The sequence below is a fragment of the Centroberyx affinis genome, unplaced genomic scaffold (assembly GCF_046629955.1).
Source record: "Centroberyx affinis isolate AG114_WGS23_722 - 3 ecotype Tasmania unplaced genomic scaffold, CSIRO-AGI_Caff_v1 ptg002143l_1, whole genome shotgun sequence".
Classification (NCBI taxonomy): domain Eukaryota; kingdom Metazoa; phylum Chordata; class Actinopteri; order Beryciformes; family Berycidae; genus Centroberyx; species Centroberyx affinis.
The window spans coordinates 34,484-53,125 of NW_027280461.1; the positions used below are offsets into that span (position 1 = coordinate 34,484).

The window sequence follows — 18,642 nt, forward strand, 5'->3', positions numbered from 1 at the left end:
GTTTAGTGGACACTTTAGTACTTGTCATTAATGCACTACACAGACAACAAGTAACTGTCATTGTCATCTCCGCCACACTGACTTACATGTCGCTGATGTCCAGTGGAGGCAAACAGAAAGAGATGGAGAGGAAGAAAATCATCAAAAAGAACCCAAACATTAGACGGTAATGGGAGGGGGGAAGGAAAAAGACAGACAATACAAGCAATACTTGTTACAGGGAAGCAAAAAGAAAAATAAAGTCAACACAGTATATGCTAAAGTGTTAGCATGGAGCACCGGACCGAACAATCTACTGAGGACACATGGATGATTTTGGTGTCCATGTTCTCATGACTTAACAGGTAAGATGATCAGCTCCAAACACCCAAAAACTTGGTGTACTCATTCAACCACTTTAAAGAACCTAAAATAGGAGTAATACGTTTTTTCAGTCAATCAGTAAGCAAATGTGCATATGTATGCTATTAACAGACAAGCCAACAGCAGATGGGCTAGGAGCTCACCTTGGACGGCTCGTCCCGGAGCGCTGCCACCCGTCCCTTCTGGGGCCGTCTCAGCACCAGAGCGCCGCCGTAGTGGTCCGAGTTGCTGTCCATCATGGAGGAGGCCGACACTGGGTACCTGAAATCTGGGGTGCTTCCCAGGTGAGACCGTCTGGAAAAGCACATACACACACACACACATCAGAAAGAGTAACAGAGGCCAGAAGTTGCACTAATGAACTCTGCTGTTTAGCTAGCTTACCCATGTAGTAAGGAGTTGCTCCTGCTCCTGCCCTGCTCGTTCTCTGCCCTCATGGTCTCAATCTGGATCAGGAGCTGCTCCTGAGGGACGGGATAGTTACAGACATCTTTGTCAACTGGTGGAGAAACACATTGTCTCTAACCCTGAACTTAGGCCACTGTTTATTCTGTATTCACTCAGGGGGCCAATACGTAGAATAACTGCTTTTATTATAGTCAAGCAGCACAAGAAACAAAAAAACACAAGTGGCAAAAAAGGGGATAGATGCAAAATCAAAACCAAAATCAACCCACTTTGCTAAGAAAAATAATAAACACTGGGCAAGAATATAGCTTAGCTATACTGCAGTGCTACCAGGCCTAAACCTAACCCATTGATCCCTCACCTTGTCATGGTGTGACTCCTCAATCAACTTCTTGGTGTGCTCCAGTTCTCTTATCAGGGCATTCTGAGGAGAGACCGCACCAGGAAAATCAAGATGATCCAACAAGCTGTCAGATGCTACAAGCTTTAGAGGTACTGGTTGTGCACCTGTCATATAACATTATTACCATCTAGTGATGGGGCATATTGGAGGAGCAACAAACATTCATTATGGTAAATAACTGGTGTAGTCGATTGATCAGCCTTTTTGCTCGCCTCACTGACTTTGAAATGTGCTACTAGATTGATTGTAAATCATCATTATACATCATTATACTAGTCTCATCTATCCATTATCCACCTTATCCTCCAGGGCAGACATCCTCTCTTTGAGGTGGAGCTGGAGTCTCTCGTTGGACTCTGACAGGAGCTTATCCACTGTCTCAGACAGACGCTTGTTGTGCTCCTCGTTCATCTTCTCCCGTTGCCGTGCCTGCACAAATGGCAAAAAATAAAAATAGGCCACTGTGTTAAAACTATCAATAGCAGTAAAATGTGTCAGAAGGCCTACCTCAATGACAGCATCTACTATTTCCCCCTCCTTCCCTCCCTCCTTCCCCCCCTTCTCACCCTGAGCAGTTCCTGGTTCTTCTCCTCCAGCTGGGCCTCCATCTGCCTCAGTCTCTCCTCCACGTTGCCATGGCGTTCCTCCGCCTGGGAGGGAAGGGGGACATGGGTCAAAACAAACCCTTTAGCCTTTCTGTTTTATCATAGCCCAAAAGCTCAATATAACCCACCCTCTAAGAGCTACTGAGAGGGCTTTGATCTCCCCTATAACGCGCTTTGTCATCCATCCTGGAGAAGGACCTAGCTGAACAAGGGCCCAACTAAGCTTGGCCCTGTTAGAGAGGCTATGAGGACAAAGCTCAAGTCCTTCAAAAGGATGGGGTAGATTCCTTCAGCCACCAACCCACACCCACAGCAGCAGCCTGGGAAGCACACGTCTACATACATCAACTTGGAGCCAGTGGGTGAGAAACATGCATCAGCAGGGCCAGGAGAGGACAGCAAAGCAGCACAACCCACAGAACGACTACAACAAACAGAACTGTAGGACAGCCAGTATTCCCAATAGTGCAGATACAAAAAATCTGCCAAGAGGTCTAGCAGAGAACAAACTGTATTTCATTCAAGGTTCTACCAAGGACTAGGGGCATGTTTATACAAATGAGAATTATTGGCTGATGAAATAATAGAGAACTATCAAATATTTAATCTCCAATTAAGCATATTTAAAAATATATAAACCAATTCAGTTCAAAAGCACTGCCTTTATAGAGTCAAAAGACATGGGGAAACATTTTTCTGCGCGACTGCCTGTACCAGCTTTCTAGTACCTCTAATGGGCAGGGTCTCCACACGTCTTTGAGCAAATCAGCTGGCACTTCCTGTTTGTGTTAGATACCAAACTTTTAGGGATTTCTGTGTTTGAGGAAAAAAAAGGAGAGGTACCAGCATGAAGCTCAGAGCAGCGTAGATACACAAAGCACACACGCAGGCAGACAGGGAAGGCTGGGTCAGGGCCAGGTTTGAGGCTTAAAGGGATACCACGGCATTTTGAAATTTGGTCTGGTACTGCATTTAACCAGGCACTTGTCATGTAGAGGATAAAACCACTACGATTAAAGTCCGAGTGAGATGAGATTTTGATGACAATATTCTTGTCTAGAGCATGTTATTTACATATACCTTTTAAAATTGATAAGCATGCATTTTAGCCTGTATCTTTAGAATTAATTGCTGCTTTGAGGAACAAATAGTTGGTTATTTTTGTAGCAATGCTTCTGGAAATCTAAACATGACCACTAGTTTCTATTGGCCTGGTGAAGTTCAATAACAGAACAAAATTGCAAGTGTCCCGGTATCCAGGAGGGCTTGGGACGGCATTGTGAGTGAAGCTGGTCTACCTTCTTCTGAGTCTTAGTGCCTTTAGAGCCACATAGATCAGACTAGGGGTTTGAGGATGACCACACAAAATACCAGACGATGACAAAGACAGAGAGAAATGAGAGAGAAGAGAACAGGGTATACTTTTAGTGTGAGCTTTAGCACCATTAAAGGTAGTGGGCGGAGGGAGGGAAAGAGAAAGAGATTCCAGTGTGATCCTACAGTAGAAAATGACAAGACTTTGATGACCACTCTCACTTTCATGTCCAGCCCTAGAGACGGAGCAGGTAGATAATTAGATGAAATGTGGTGTTACAGGAGGAATGATACAACTGGGGATGTTAAGTGGAAGGATTTAGTGGGTGGAAAAGGACCAGAGTAAGAGGCTGATGATGGAGTAGATGTACTGAGAGTTCCTCCAAGTGGGGGAAGGCAGACAGGAGAATGGACTGGTTGGTGACGACGACCAGACATTTGGATGGAAGCAATATCGAACACACAGAGGCGGTTCTTTCCATTTCTATGAACGTCTCCCTCTCCCTTGTCTGGCACTCTTGCAGTCTCCTATACAACAACTATATGACTTTGGCTCCAGTCAGAAAGGAAATGAGTCAGGATCATTAAAAATGCACGAGTGACGGGGGAAATGGCTGAGACGAGACATGACGTGAGATTGAAGAGGAAAGGGAGCAGAAAAAAGCAGGTAAAAAAAAAAGAAGAGCAGGAAAGGAGGAACAGGGGGATAAAGAGAAACTGCATCACTTGTTAAAAAGATGGTTGAGGTGCCTCTTTACTGATAAACTCCAGAACAAAACGCCCAGAAGAGAAAAAAATTAAGAGTGTGTTCTTTGTTTCAGAAATTTACTTGGAGCCAGTTTTACTACTAATAAGGTGCTATGAGACCAGTGTGGTTTCAGCAGTATGTGTTGTCCCAGAGTAACAGCCAAACTATAAATGGAAGAAGACTCGAGCCAAATGTCTAAAAATAGATCCCTGTGGATATTTGGAGAAACCTAAACAATGGCTTCCTCAGTGGCTTCCGCAGGGGTTGTTGCAACGTAAAGGAAATTACACTGCAGTCCTGACAACAGTACATGTGTGAGGATCATAGTGAGTGGTAATGCAGTTTTTAGTCAATGCAGATTTTGTTTTTCCCCAGCTAATTTTTTCACCAATTCCATTTTTTCCAACAAGAACTGTGAATGGAAAGAGCAGGTTCAGGATTTTCATGAGCTTCTTATTGACCAGTTAGCAATCAATAAAGACAGCCATTGCAAAATCCCAAATCCACCATTTAAGAGGGAGTTAAAGACCTTTGTGATGAGAGATGTGCCTGGGGCTGTGGACAGCTACTGGTACCTTTGTGAGGGCGGCTACCCTCTGCGCTAGCTCGGCTTCCACCTCAGGCAGAGTCTCTGCCTTGCGGATGGTCTGCTGCAGCTTCTGCTCGGCCAGCTCCAGCTTCTCCTGGAGCTGCCGGTTTCTGTCCTCAGTCTGCAACAAACAAACAAACAGTCATTAGCAAGGATGATGGGGGCTCATCAGTGCTACATCCTGGCCTGGGGGTTTGCTTTCAATTCCACAAGGGGAAGTGAGTGTCAAGCCTTAGAACTGTAGGTCAGAGAGAGAGAGAGTGACAAAACGAGACAGAGAGAGAGGGCGGGGAGGGGTGGGGTGGATAGGAAGGGAGGAAGAGAGCATTCACAATGATAAAAGAAAGAGAAAGCCAGAGGAGAGGGACATCTCCATCTCAGTGAGCACATGTAAAGAAACAAGCCAGTGTCTGGAGGCTTCCCATTCAGTGCCTGCTGCGCTGGTCAATGTGTGAATACAGTGGGAATTCATTAGCAGGGGGTTCTTAAGCTGCCAAGGAGCCTGCAGGCGATTCCTGCTGGCAGACAAACCCAAGAGACTCGCACACCAAGATGCCTTTTTCCACTGAAGACCCAACAGCTGGCAAATAATAGTGTGTGTCCGTGTGTGTCTGAATGCATGTACATGTATACAGTATACTGTATGTGTGCTGTTTTAAAGCTGTGATCAAGTATGGGGCCTACTTGTCTGAAGAGGGACTCCTTGTTGGCCACTTCATTCTCCAGCTTGTCGTTGAGGTCGTGGACGGAGGTGGCCTCCCGCTGAGCCGCCAGGTAGCGCTTCTCCAGGGTGGTGATCCTCTCTTCCATGTCTTCCTTCTGAGCCATTGACTACACACACACACACACACACGCACACGCACACACAAACACATACACACACACACAGGAACATTCGCGTTAGTGTCCTCAGCGTTTGTGAGGTCCAACTCTAACCTGCCATACCCTCCAACCTATCCTCTGACTTTCACGTCTTCAGACTAGGGACGCTTAAAAATAAAAGATTTTTTTTTCGTTCTTTGTTGAGTAGTCACGCCAAGTTAGCTTATCAATTTTAATTAATTGTTATCAGTATCGCTATACAAATTAACAAATGCTTTATTTGAACTGTGCGCAAGAGGGAGCCATATAGATTGTGGCGGGGAAACATTTTCAAATGGCTCTGGCACAGAAAACTGCAGCACACTGGAAACGTTAAACAGACAAGAAGCATAAATCAGCAGGGGAGTATTTCACTCAAGAAGAGGTTACCGTTGCCAACATTGTAATGTGGTGTACACACACGGCATTTTGAGTGTTAGGATGACATTTGGACTGGAATACATCATAAGCAATATAGTCAGCCTGAGATTCTTTACCTTAATAGGCTTAATATTCCAATATATAGTTTGAGATGGTATGTGTTTTAACAAAGACAACATTACAATGGGGGAGATAAAGCAGTTGCCTGTGTTTGATATTTTTTTACAACAATTTTAAGTAATCCTTTTTGGATACTTCTTTTTAAATAGGCTGCATTGAATCAAAGTTGTAGGGCATTGCGGCACAGATACAGGAGGGAAGAGGTGAGAGTGTGCAACACTTCCAAATAATAAAGATAATTTATTGATACTGATTCTCAATTTGTGCTTTCAGATTATTTCAGCCACTACGCTGTTCCAATATGACCAGTATTTCAGGTGGCTGTAAAATATCTGATTGCAATTTTTGGGGGGAAAAAGCTGAGCTCCCTCACAAATTGACTGTTTTATAACATATTCATACCTGACTGACTTGACTGAAAAATGGATTTGCAGAAGTATTTAAAATGTGTCTCCCTAGTTCAGCCTTAATGAGGTTTTGCGCTCCAACTAGCCCCAGGCCTCCCTACCTCTCTCAGGTCTCTCTGCAGTCGCGTGTTCATGTCTTCAGACTTGATCAGGTCCTTTCGGGCCGTGTCCAGATCTTCCTCCAGCTCGTTGATGCGCGATACCATAGCGGCCATGCGTTCCTTCATCTGGCCCAGGTCGGCTGTCTGACGCTCCACCACCTCTTGGAGTTCACCCACCTTCCCCGGCAACAACTCCTCCTCCTGACTCAGCGAACCATCTGACGACCGCTGAAGGTGACATTAACATAACTGCATTAGCCAGTGTACACAAGATACTCATCACAGGATTCGCCATACTTTAATATTGCATCAGAAATGCAGCATCTTGTCTTACGGAGACAGGGATGGGAAAATATATTGAAATTCAATATATCACAATACAAAAATGTGACAATACGCATCGTGAGGAAGAAAAATGCATTGCGATATTAGCTACATTATATTCTCCCGTAGTAATCAGAAATGAGATGGCTTGCCCTTTACAATTTCTCAAGCTCTCCATCAAAATTATATTATTACACTTTCTAGTGACATGTTAAATTGTTTACATTCTAGCGAGCCAATGCCATTGCTAGAAAGTAAAATGAATGTAATTCTGGACAGTCAGACTTTGTTGTCATTTAACTTTTATTTATTACATCGTATTGTGGTTGTATTGAATCTAGAACTCCATATCGTGTATCGAATGGTATCGTAAGATAAGCATATTGTCCCATTCCTACACAGAGATATTTCCCAGCTGGAGCTATTGTGTGCAACACAACACTTTGCAAAACCCAAGAATATCACCTGCTGGGTAGATCTGTTTCTGAAAATTCAGTCTCTCCTTTGAACTCACATTTTTCTGTATACTTCCTTTCCCTCTCTTTTTTGCTCTGTTGCTGTTGTTCTCAAGGTTCAAGGTTCTTTATTATTATGAGCACAACAAAACAGCTAGAAGCAGATAATGCTAGCTATGAAATTCTGCTAGCCACAACAATGTAAACAATGTAATCTGTGTGTTCTGTGGGTCCCCCTTTTTTTTTTTACTTCTTTAATTAATGGAGGCAATAATCATTGTCTTTCCTCTTTTGGGCAACTACTTTCTTTTACTGTTTGAAATGTAAGCTTTATTTTAGGTTACTGAGAACCTGGAATGGGGGGGGGGGGGGTAACAGTAAAGGGGAAATGAATGGTTAGGGGGAGGGGAGGGCTCAAGGGGAGATGATTGTACAGATTGTCTTATTATTGTGCCATGTCTATGATGTTTGTGTATACATTTGTCCTGGATAGCAGTAAACCATTGCTAATTTAGATAGCACTGTAACTGAGATCTGTAGTGTATCATTTTTGTTTAAGTGTCTCATGGTATATTTTGTGTATTTGTTCTGTGTTAATGTCCTGTCTACTGGTGATCAGCGTCCCAACAACATTAATTAGGAATACAAGTCCTTGATCCAATAGGATTGTCCTTCTTTCAACATCTCCCAGAGGAAGATGAAACAATGGGAAGAACGCCAAATGTCCAAATGGAGGAAAGGCCGAAAAATGAAACCACTGAGTGAAAATGGAAAACAACTGAGAGGCAACAAGTCCAGTTTGAAAAAACAGTTTCTATGGTTGCATAGCATGTATGTGACAAGACCTCAGCCTGACACATACCCACATACCGCCAGTTAACTCAAATAGAGGCAGCATGGAGCAAGGGAGAGACGCGATGATGGAAGAATTGGAATACAAGCGGGCCATCATGGAGAATAAGGAGCCAAAGAGGCTGATAACTTCTTTGCAAAGGCTTGCTGGGTGGTCTGGCTGGATGCTTGTCACACACAGGCAACTGCAGCCTTTTCCTCTCTCTCTGCCCTCATACACACACACCATTTCACACATTCTGTTGAATAACCTCACCTTGCCATTAGTGCTTGGTGTGTTTTCAGAGTTGTGGTTGAGCTCGCTGGTTCCGTCTATCAGCCCTCTTTTCAGGCTGCTCTGGTCCCTGAGGTAAGCCACCTAAAGAAATGACAGACAGTTTATCACCTAGTCTAATCATTCATTTACTGAGAAAAGCCATCTAGACAAATAGGTGGTTAACAACCAAACCACATGAGAGCACACAGCTAGTTTGCTAGTCTGCTTTTTACCATTTTACCATTTGTGATTTTTTCTTTATTTTCCCATTTCTCTTAAAAGGTACTTTGTGTGTGTGTGTTGTGTGTGTGTGTGTGTGTGTGTGTATGTGTATATATATGTGTGTGTGTGTGTGTGTGTGTGTGTGTGTGTGTGTGTGTGTGTGTGTGTGTGTGTGTGTGTGTGTGTGTGTGTGTGTGTGTGTGTGTGTGTGTGTGTGTGTGTGTGTGTGTGTGTGTGTGTGTGTGTGTGTGCATGGGAGAGAGAGAGAGAAGAGCAGATAGCTCAAACCACTGAGTGCTGAGGGCCTTGAGTTCAAACCACAACTATTCTGGTTACGAACTCACACATGAATAAACTGCACAGAGCAACACTCTACGCCAAATGGCCAAAAGGCAGGAAAACAAAACAGCAAAAAGCTGCTTTGCCTAAGGAAGTAAAGTTACTCATAAAAGTAGACAGTGGCAAGTGGTGGTGGTTGATTGTTTGTGTGTGTGTGTGTGTGTGTGTGTGTGTGTGTGTGTGTGTGTGTGTGTGTGTGTGTGTGTGTGTGTGTGTGTGTGTGTGTGTGTGTGTGTGTGTGTGTGTGTGTGTGCGCATTCCCAGGCCGATTCCCAGGAATAAAAGGAGGGCTGTAGCATGAAGCAGAGAGGAAATCTAGGCCACTTTCCCAAGATCCTCTGGGCCTTTTGTCAATCTTAATCCCATTCATTACACAGTAGACTCAAGATTCATCCTTTGCATGCTGTGTGGATGTGTGTGTACATTAGAGATGTGAATCCCTCCTTCTTAGACCGATTCAGTATGAATCTCAATATGTAGTTAACAATTCAATACATGAAAGATCAATATGATTGCAATTCTTTTTTTATTTGATCAGATACAATAGAATTCAGTGCCATGATGACTAATGCAAAGTTTAGTTGTTATTGCAGTGTCTTGGCGGCATTAAATCCTGATTGTTTGAAAACTACATGAGCAAGAACTGTAAGCTTCATGCATCACAGCACCTGTAATGAATCCAAAACCAAAATGTACTTGGTGGGCTGTTAATTTACTGGGCCACCCTTATTTTGACTCTAGTTAGGACTTGTGGTAATCAACAAAAAAACACCATTTTGTGGTAATCAACATTATCCAGCTGATTCAGCATCATCCAAATGGCTGAACTTTCTGACCAGCTGCACATTTTACTGTGAGATAATGTACCTTTGTTTGATATTTCTCTGGAGCTTGACAACATAAATGCACTTCTCAATGTCCCCATCATTATATAATCTTTCAGCAATGCCAAAATTTGAGCCACTGCTAGAAAAATGAAAATCTTCCATTCCACCTTACCAAAAAAAAGAAAAAAAGAAAAAAGGATAGGGACAATTAGTCGTTGTTATATAAAGCATCCCAGTGCACAAAACTGTGGAAGTGACAGTGTTTCTGTACAAACAAATCGTGACAGATTGCAATGACAGTATAAAATAAAATGGTGGGACACTACTACTTATATTTTATGTGTGGTTGGCATTGCAATGGTTAGTTTGCTGTAAAACATAAATCTAAATGCATCACTCAGTAAGTGCATGTTTTACGTATGAAAAATCTGCCAATAACAGAGGTCAATCGTGGTATTTGACAGCTTCAAAATGAGTCTGAATGCATGAACACTTCCGAGTCATTCCATTGAGCCGTCAAGTCATTCCAGTGAATCTTCCCACATCAAGTGAATGCAGCATAAACTACAGCCACATTCACAAAGGGAAGGTGGCCTAGTCGTAGCCCAGTGTGACATGGAGGGAGAACAAAATTATACATAAGAAATAAACTAACAGAGAAATCAACCAACTTTGACCTGATACCGCATGTTTAAATTGGTACAGACTTGCACAGCTGGTCCAGTTTCCCGATTCAAATTGGATAATCATGACATCCCCGGTGTGCAGGCATGTGTGTATGAGCCTGAGCTCCTGTGCATGTGTGTGCTACTGTTGAACTCAAGAGAATTTCCTCTGATTCTACTGAGTTACTTCTCATCTGCAGTCAGCTTTCCGCAAATGTATGCCCTTATGTGTATGTGTGTGTGCGTGTGTGTGCATGTGTGTGAGGGAACATATATGCCTGCTTACTTCTTTGTGCGAGATGGTGAGCTGTTCTTCCAATGCGCTGCATCTTTCCAAGGCCACGCGCAGTCTCTCCCTTACCTAGAACACATGAGAAATAAATGAATCAACATGAAGATGCAAGACGACTACAGCCTTACAATATCTTCACATATTCTCTATTGCTTTGCCATGCAATATGAAATATCTCTAACGCACACGTTCACATGTACACAAACACACACATCTACTTCACTCTCAACCACTCACCAATCTCCCAAATAGACAAATACACACACATACCTTCTCATCTAGGGCTTTGTGGTGTTCGAAGAGGGACTTCAGGGCTTTGAGGACCTCCACCTCGCTGGAGACGCCTGCTGGCGACTGGGCCTGCCTCTTCACCACTGTCATCCTCAGACTGCGCTCATGGCGAGACACCAGGCACTCCAGGTGCTCCAACAGGAGCTGGACACACAATAGACACTGTTACAAACCTATACATCAATGTCAGGCTCAAAGGCTTGTGACGAGAGGAAAGCAGACAAATGCACACAAGCATGCAATATGATCCTTACTGTCTATGAGCCAGTGCTATAGGACAGTTATAGACATAAATATGTATGATACCATTCAAACCTATCCCAATCACTACAAAACATATATACTTTTCTATAGTAAAGGTAGAGCTTTGATGAAGCTGTGGAAAGATCTGTGATGTCTTCTTGTTGGAGATCTGTTGTTTTGTGTGTGTAGATCTAGGTCGGTTGATAGCCATACAGAGTGTAACCCAGTAACCCCAGCAACAAGGCATACAAATACATACAGACCCACTATATCAACCTCAGCCTGGATTAGCTCAGATAGAACCCATCTATGCAGTAAACAGACAAGCAATGTTTGGCCTTAATCCTTCCTTATTCCCCTCCTCTAGCATCTCGTTTTTATTGTTGTTTTCCCACCTTTCCCCTCCCCCTCTCCCCTTTTCTCCATTGTGTATCCTGGTGAGTCCAAGCCTGGATTTTCAAATCAATGATCTCACATGATAGACCAATTATTTTCACTGGCCAACCCTGTTAGGTCTCTGAAGTAAAAAGCACACAACTGACTGTAATGCAATTCATTGTCACTACCAGAAATATTCTGATGATGCTGCAATTGTAGGGCCAATAACTTGTGACTGGTTTGGATCATAGGATAGAAGCGGATTCATTTGTCAGCTAGTGTCATGACAACTATCTACACCAAAACAAACACAGGGGAACAGTGGAGATCGTGTCCTGTTTAAAGACAAAATCCTTGTTTGTTGTGCTTTAAGATACAGTGTGTACTAGTGACAGAGTAACTGTGTGCACACGCGTATGTGCGTATGTGTGTATGTGTGTGCGTGTGTGTGTGTGTGTGTGTGTTCTATTGACCCGTGTGTTGTTCCTCTCTGCCTTCAGTTCGGCGATCTCCTCCTCCTTCTCCAGTAGGTGCTCCCGACACACGTTCACCTCCTTGGTCAGTGCAGCAAACTCCTAAAATAGAATTGGACAATTACAGTAACATTGAAACTGTTAGTTAAGAGGTTCTGTTTTACAGGCCAGGAAAAAACTACAAGAACAAGAAATAACAAGTTAACAAGTTTTATTGTCACTACACATTTATGTGGATGTATTACGCTTGCATTTTAAATTTTAAGGTACTTTAAGTTTTGATCATTTAGCCTAAAAAAAATGAAATATCCAGTTTGTCTTTTCCTCGCATAATGGTTCTAAAAAACTTCAATGTTTTCCCTAAATGGATTGCAACAATCTAATGTTCACCCCCAGAGGAAAATGGATGCTCTTAGAAACCATGTTGCTTTTTGAAACAGAGATAGTTCATTATGGTTTCTCGGGCACTCTCGCAGAGTATCACTAGTGTAGACCAGATGGACTTATGCAGAACTGCCCTGGAAGCCAACAACGTCCAGATATTACAATGTAGGAAACACACAGCGACAGGATTTGATGTAAAATGGAAGCAGAAAAATGAAAGATGGAAAAACAAAGCAACAGAAAGAAAGGAGGCAAACACAGCTTTCATCTGACTGAAATGTCTACAGTCTATGAAAATTACAAGTGAACACATGAGACTGACACTTTGTGAACAGACTTGTCCTAATAAACTCACATTACTCTCACATCTCTCTCTCTGTCTCTCTCAAACAAATGTACTTGCACACAAAAACACACACACATACATGCACACACACACTGCTTTTTAGGGATTAAATGCATGGTTGGGCCCAGAGAATGTGCCATCCTGATTTTTCGCCCTGTAGGACAAGCACCCTGAGTGGCGAGGCCTTCTTCTTACGTTTCCGAAAGGGAGAGGGGGGGTGCAGGGGGTGGGGGGGCTGCTGGAACTGATCGTCCTTTTCAGTCACTACCACAACTATTCTCTCTTCCCTTCACCCCGGCCTCTGAGCTTTTCCAGCGACTGGCACCGATTCTGCTCTGCTAAAGGAATAAGGGAGCGTTGGCCATTGGCTAGGACCAAGGTCTGTAGCTCTCCTCTAGCCAATGGGAGACGATAAGAGGCGGGCCTAGAGGTAATTACAGAGCGGATGACTTCCTACATTCCTGAGCAGAGGCTGAGGTTGAGTCGTACTGCAACCTTAAGATTTCTCTTTCCCCCTCTCCCCCATCTTTGACCCTTTTCTTTCCAGCTAGCTTTCCTTCACTCACGCTTTAGGCCTCGACTTAATGCTGACTGAAAACTGGGGCAGTGTGTTTACACAGGTTGGGTACTTGCTTGTGGTCTCCACTGTGAGATGTTGACATTATGAATGGTGGAAGTGTGGGTGAATGATTTGAGTCTGGCAAATCAAACCGTGGAGAAGTCTCAATGAGCAGGACTCACCTGCTGACCAACTCAATATAATTCTCTATAATCCAGAGAAATTACATTTTCCATTATTTTCACAATGCCCACAAGAAATAAACCTACCAAATGTCTCTATGTGATTAACCGTTGAGTAGTTGACAGGATGCATAGTGTTGTGATCTTCAAGGGGTCAGGCGAAAGTCAAGAGGGTGTAAGATAAGAAAAAAACGCTTAAAAAAAAGGAAACAAAGGAGACTACACTTTCAGCTGACATTTCATTACCATTAAGGCCATTAAGGACCTCAGGGACCTATCTGATCACAGCGATTCTGAGGGCGTCAAATGTATTGTTGCCAACAGAGATTGGTAATTAGCAAGGGAACACTGCCTAGTCCTCTGTCTGTACCAAACGTCAAACGACACTAGTTTGCTTGGGAATATAAATAAAAATGTTTCAGAAACCTCAAACCCACCTCTTCAAATAAGCAAAATTCTTTCTTTCAAGTGAAAATTTTACTAGTTCTCCACAATAATGATTATTTCAGAGATACCATCAGGATAAGTTTGAAAACATCGGTTTGATAGTATCAGTTTGACAATACTAGTTTGACAGTTTCCACCAAACAGGACACAGTAATTAACAGGTATGCCACCATGTAGATAGGTGAGAAGATAGTCCTAAATCATTTGTCTATATTCTAGAGCAAGATTGGGAGAGGGGAGTACGGACACCAAGCTTCAAATCCAAGTGTTCATTTGTTCACATGTGTATACAGACAGCATACACCCTGAAATAAATATATGCATAAAATTTAAATGCACAGATTGCGTGCGAAACAATCATATACATGCAGATAGAGCCGTGTGTGCATGCAGGCCTGATCCCGTCTCTCCCTGCAGCAGGGTAAATTGGCGTCAGGCTCAGTGAGTGTAGATGAGTGACATGCTGGTTAGAAGTGTACTGGGCTGCCCTGTAAGCCACAGAACAGGGGGAGGGGATTAAAGGAGGGGGACATGGATATGTGTGCCAACCTCTTAAAGGAACAGCGTACCAAAACACAGAGGAACACACAAAAGCATTTCAGGGATTACTATACTGTACGGGTCTACGCCATGGTTTTCAGTATGCAGTCCCATGAAGAACAACACAGCGAAATACTCTAGCAACAGAGGATTTGAGTGGTGTAATTTTAGAAGCCATCAGCTCCTTTTCATGTCCACCAATCTGACATTCAGCAGCTTTTTGTTTGACTGTTATAATGTAAGAAAACAGCATGATTTGGAGAGTAAAAAAAGAGCACAACTGCTAGAGCCAGTTTTGGCTCATTAAAGATGCTCCCTTTTCAATTGAAATCACAAGTGAATGGCATACACGAGTTATGTCTTCAACATGGCAATTACATTTTGAAATTAGTTGAAATTAGTTTGCATTCCATCTAACATAACTCACTGGGACATGGGTTATACCTGCAACAATGTGATCTTCCTCATGGAGCCATTTCAAAAATAGTGCTAATGTAACGGTGACAACCTGCCTCCTTCAGACCAGCAGATGATTGATTGTCTTCACTGTTCAGATGCCTAAAATTACTGCTAAAAACTAGTGAGATCCCTTGGCCACATAAATATTGTCAGAGTACTATGGCTGTGACTCTCTATAGTCCTTATGGAGCCTTTTTGTTGCTTGTGATGTTGGTGATTGAAATTGAATCTTACTCTTCTGTTGCACTCATTTTAACTTGCTCAGGATGACAGCTCCAGCTAAATACCTAATATGTAAATAAAGAATGTATCTGTATCGTCAATGACTTGAGAATAACAGCCAACTTTGTGGTTAGGTCATTTATGTATGCTTTGCAGCCAAGAGAATTTCTTATAGATGATTAAACTAGCCAATATGGAATTTTCTGTTTGAAAGTGTGTAATTTGCTAATTATTCCGAGCAGAAAAAAATAATTTGATAAATTTAATAACTTGGAATAATCCATTCTTTTACATTACGACAAACCACTGCTCTGAAAATGGCAAGCTGTATGACTATTAAAACTTAGAAGGACAGTTCTCAAAATGTACAATCATTGTTTTGTTCCTAAACTGTTGTTGCGTCAAACATCTACATATTTACATATTTGTAGTCACAATAGAATTCATGCATATTGCTGCAATGCTTCTACCACCTTCACCCTGGGCCTAATACACTAAATAGGCTATAGGCTATTACTTTGACCTAATGTGGCATAATATTGGCTACTTACAGGACTAAAACTAAGAGGGATACTAAGGGATTTAGGTAATTGTTTTCCTAAATTTTGATGTGCACTGCTAGGTTTTTCACCTCAGGAGCACTGATACTCCACAGGAAAAAAAACAGTTCTTCCAAACTAGATATGGACAGTCTATTACCTTCTCTAGCCTTCAAAACACTAAACACAACTCTCAGCTGGATACATGCCACACCAGGTTTTCTGTTTAAACTCCTCTTGCTAAAAAGTAGAGCTTATAGATTCTAAAGGTTGGCATTTTATTATGCAATTACAACTCATGGGCAAGACTAAGACTGAGCTGTTCTTTTTTCAACTTCACAAGACATCATCGCCACACTGCGCTGTATTTGGAATTGAGATCAGCACCAATAGGCCTAGTTCCTACATAATGACTTTAGCCATTCTTAAAAGCTTATGGCGTGTGCAGAAATCTGACACTGTGCAGAGGGCATCTGTTCTCCTAGAGGAGGACTCACTGTCAAAAACTAATTAGACACCACAATGGCTCCCATTCAGAGCTGCTTAGCCTGCTGGCCAAATGCACACAGACACAGAGGAAAAGTCAACCTGTCCTGAAGGAGCTCGGCTACCTGAATGCTAGGCCTACATCCTCTTCTCTTCAAGTCACTGCTATTTAAAGATTACATCATCAGTGTACTTGAAATGATTCATTTAACACAGCTTCCCATTTCATCATTTCTCTTACCTCTAAAATTGTAAAAATGAGAATGAAGAGAAACAGCGAAAGAGGTTCAATTTTGACACAATTTTTATCTTCGATCATGCTAATTTGACAGAGGCAACAGCTAACCCTAACCTTCAATACTTCAGTGGTTGCTTAATTACTATTCAGTGTAACAAAAGCACTGCATCATCCTCTGGCCCTTCTCTTCCACTGCTCCTCCGGGTTACAAGGACAGATTACACGGTGAGATAGGACATAGTGACAGTACAAAATCTTTGCTCTACTCAAACCACACATCAACAATATCTAGGTAATTCAAGAAGTTGCATCTGTTGTATATTATGGGTGTAAACTTATACTCATTTGACTGGTTCCTATGAATGGGAGCTAGTGGAAAACAGCCTCACTCATGAAAGAGTCCTTATATTCACAGCTTGACACAACTCACACTCTCTCTCTCCATTGAAGACACACACACAAAAAATTGTACATAGCCGATATGGCACTGAAAAGTGATGTGGACACAAAGAGTACAGAAAACTCATACAGGTCTTTATCAAGTTGCATCAGTTATGTAAAGAGAAGCTGACTCCTCTGTTCTGGCTAGGCAGGTGATGTGTAAACCGAGGAGCACAAATTGACTGTCAGACAGAGTCTTCTACCAGAGGAGGGATGTGTCTCCATTCCTAACAGAGAACAGATGGGTATTGATCTTGAAGTGCACTGGATGTGCCAATTAAAAGCACAGTGTGAGGCTCATTATCAATTATGGACACAAGTTTGAAAGGAATATAGCCTAGGAATTGTTGATACATTGAGATTTCAACTTTCTACTCAACCATATGTATCTACACCCTTAATTTCCTTCCATTTGTTCAGATTTTGAGTAAAGCTCTAGCTTTGAGCAAGTGCTTGAATTGGAATAAAAAAGGTATGAGTGCTATATATATCAGCTGCTGTGTGCAACCTAGTTTGCTAGAGACAGCATTATTAAGAGTAATATATACCTAGATGTATCAAGAGGTGGCAGTACACATTAAGATTGCAATAAATTTTGGTGTGACGCACTAGTGAGCACCTTCTCAAATCAATTACCTCATCTAGCACTACATATTGCCATGTGGCGGGCTTTAGCACATTGAGAAATACAAGGATACAGACACAGTTGACACTCTGAGACTTCAGAGGGTTGTAACACTTGTAGGAAGATGACAGCAGCAAGCAGGAGACTTTTGGGGAGAACTACACTGGAGAGAATGGCCTCCACTCCCTGGGCATTTATGTCTGCTCTCCTTTAAGCCACTAATTTAACTCACATCTGGCAAAAGACAACACTAGCACTGCACCATTATCATGCCACAGCTTGGAACAAGTTAGCCATTGTCTGCCTCTCTTGCCATCTTGCACTCTCAAGGCCATGCCATTGTGCCACCAACTCTGTTAGAATTTGGTCAGTGTGCTCAATTGGCCCCATTCAAAATCAGGAGCAATGAGCTTAATATCACTCCCACAAATTGCCAAGTTAAACCCATGCTTTTTTATTCTCATTTCTAACTGATTTATATCTAACTGAGCAGCAAAGACTGAAAAAAAGAAAATGTTTCTTTTACAAAACACACAAAAAATTCAGTTTTAGATTTACCAGTGCAGCACCAAATAAAAATTCCTCTTTTGCCTTCCGGCATATAACAGTTTGTCATCTCGCACAACAGTTTTAAGTACATGGAACGTGTGTTTTAATACCTGGCTGCAATCAAATTTCCCCTAGTGGGACAATAAAGACAGACACAGAAAACTGGACATTTATAGCTATACAAGGTGTATGAACCTTGTTTAGCTATAAATGTCCAGTCTTCTTTGTGCATTAACCCAATCTCATGTGGCAGGGTCCAGGACTAGTACTTCCTGATTTCACTCTCATTTCACATAGATATTGGGGATGGGCTATGACTAAGTGCCTATTTAGAGCTTCAGTACTGGGTTGTCTCTGGGGCGTTCCAAGCCCTTACCAGGACAGATTAAGGATGTGAGAAGCCACTCTTGAGTTAAGTAAAGAAGGAGCTTTACAATGGCCCACACACAATAATACCTCAGTGTTTATCAAAGATGAAAGACAAGAAGAAATTATTAGTTATTTTTTCAGTGTTACCAAGGACATGAATATTGGGATTCCCAAGGGTCCTGAAATTCCAGGTACAACGAATGTTAAATGAAGCTGAATTCAAGCCAGACCACTGTCAGAGTCAGACCACTACCAATATTGTTTTAAAGCTCATGAAGTGATGCTGAATATTACAATGAACAAGAGAATTAGAACTGAAAACAGGAAATTAGTTAAAAA

General features: G+C 42.2%; 1 protein-coding gene across 1 annotated transcript in view; it reads right to left on the reverse strand.

Annotated features, from left to right (window-relative positions):
- The window catches only part of ppfia1 (PTPRF interacting protein alpha 1), a 51,297-nt gene that overhangs the window by 19,024 nt on the left and 13,631 nt on the right, over positions 1-18,642 (reverse strand). Inside the window, exons 3-14 of the mRNA XM_071531851.1 lie at positions 11,918-12,019; positions 10,803-10,967; positions 10,527-10,601; positions 8,188-8,289; positions 6,301-6,528; positions 5,115-5,261; positions 4,417-4,551; positions 1,741-1,824; positions 1,472-1,603; positions 1,133-1,195; positions 748-827; positions 507-657 (exon numbers count right to left, since the gene is read on the reverse strand). Coding sequence (XP_071387952.1) covers positions 507-657; positions 748-827; positions 1,133-1,195; positions 1,472-1,603; positions 1,741-1,824; positions 4,417-4,551; positions 5,115-5,261; positions 6,301-6,528; positions 8,188-8,289; positions 10,527-10,601; positions 10,803-10,967; positions 11,918-12,019 — 1,464 coding nt within the window. The remainder of the gene's footprint in view (positions 1-506; positions 658-747; positions 828-1,132; positions 1,196-1,471; positions 1,604-1,740; positions 1,825-4,416; positions 4,552-5,114; positions 5,262-6,300; positions 6,529-8,187; positions 8,290-10,526; positions 10,602-10,802; positions 10,968-11,917; positions 12,020-18,642) is intronic.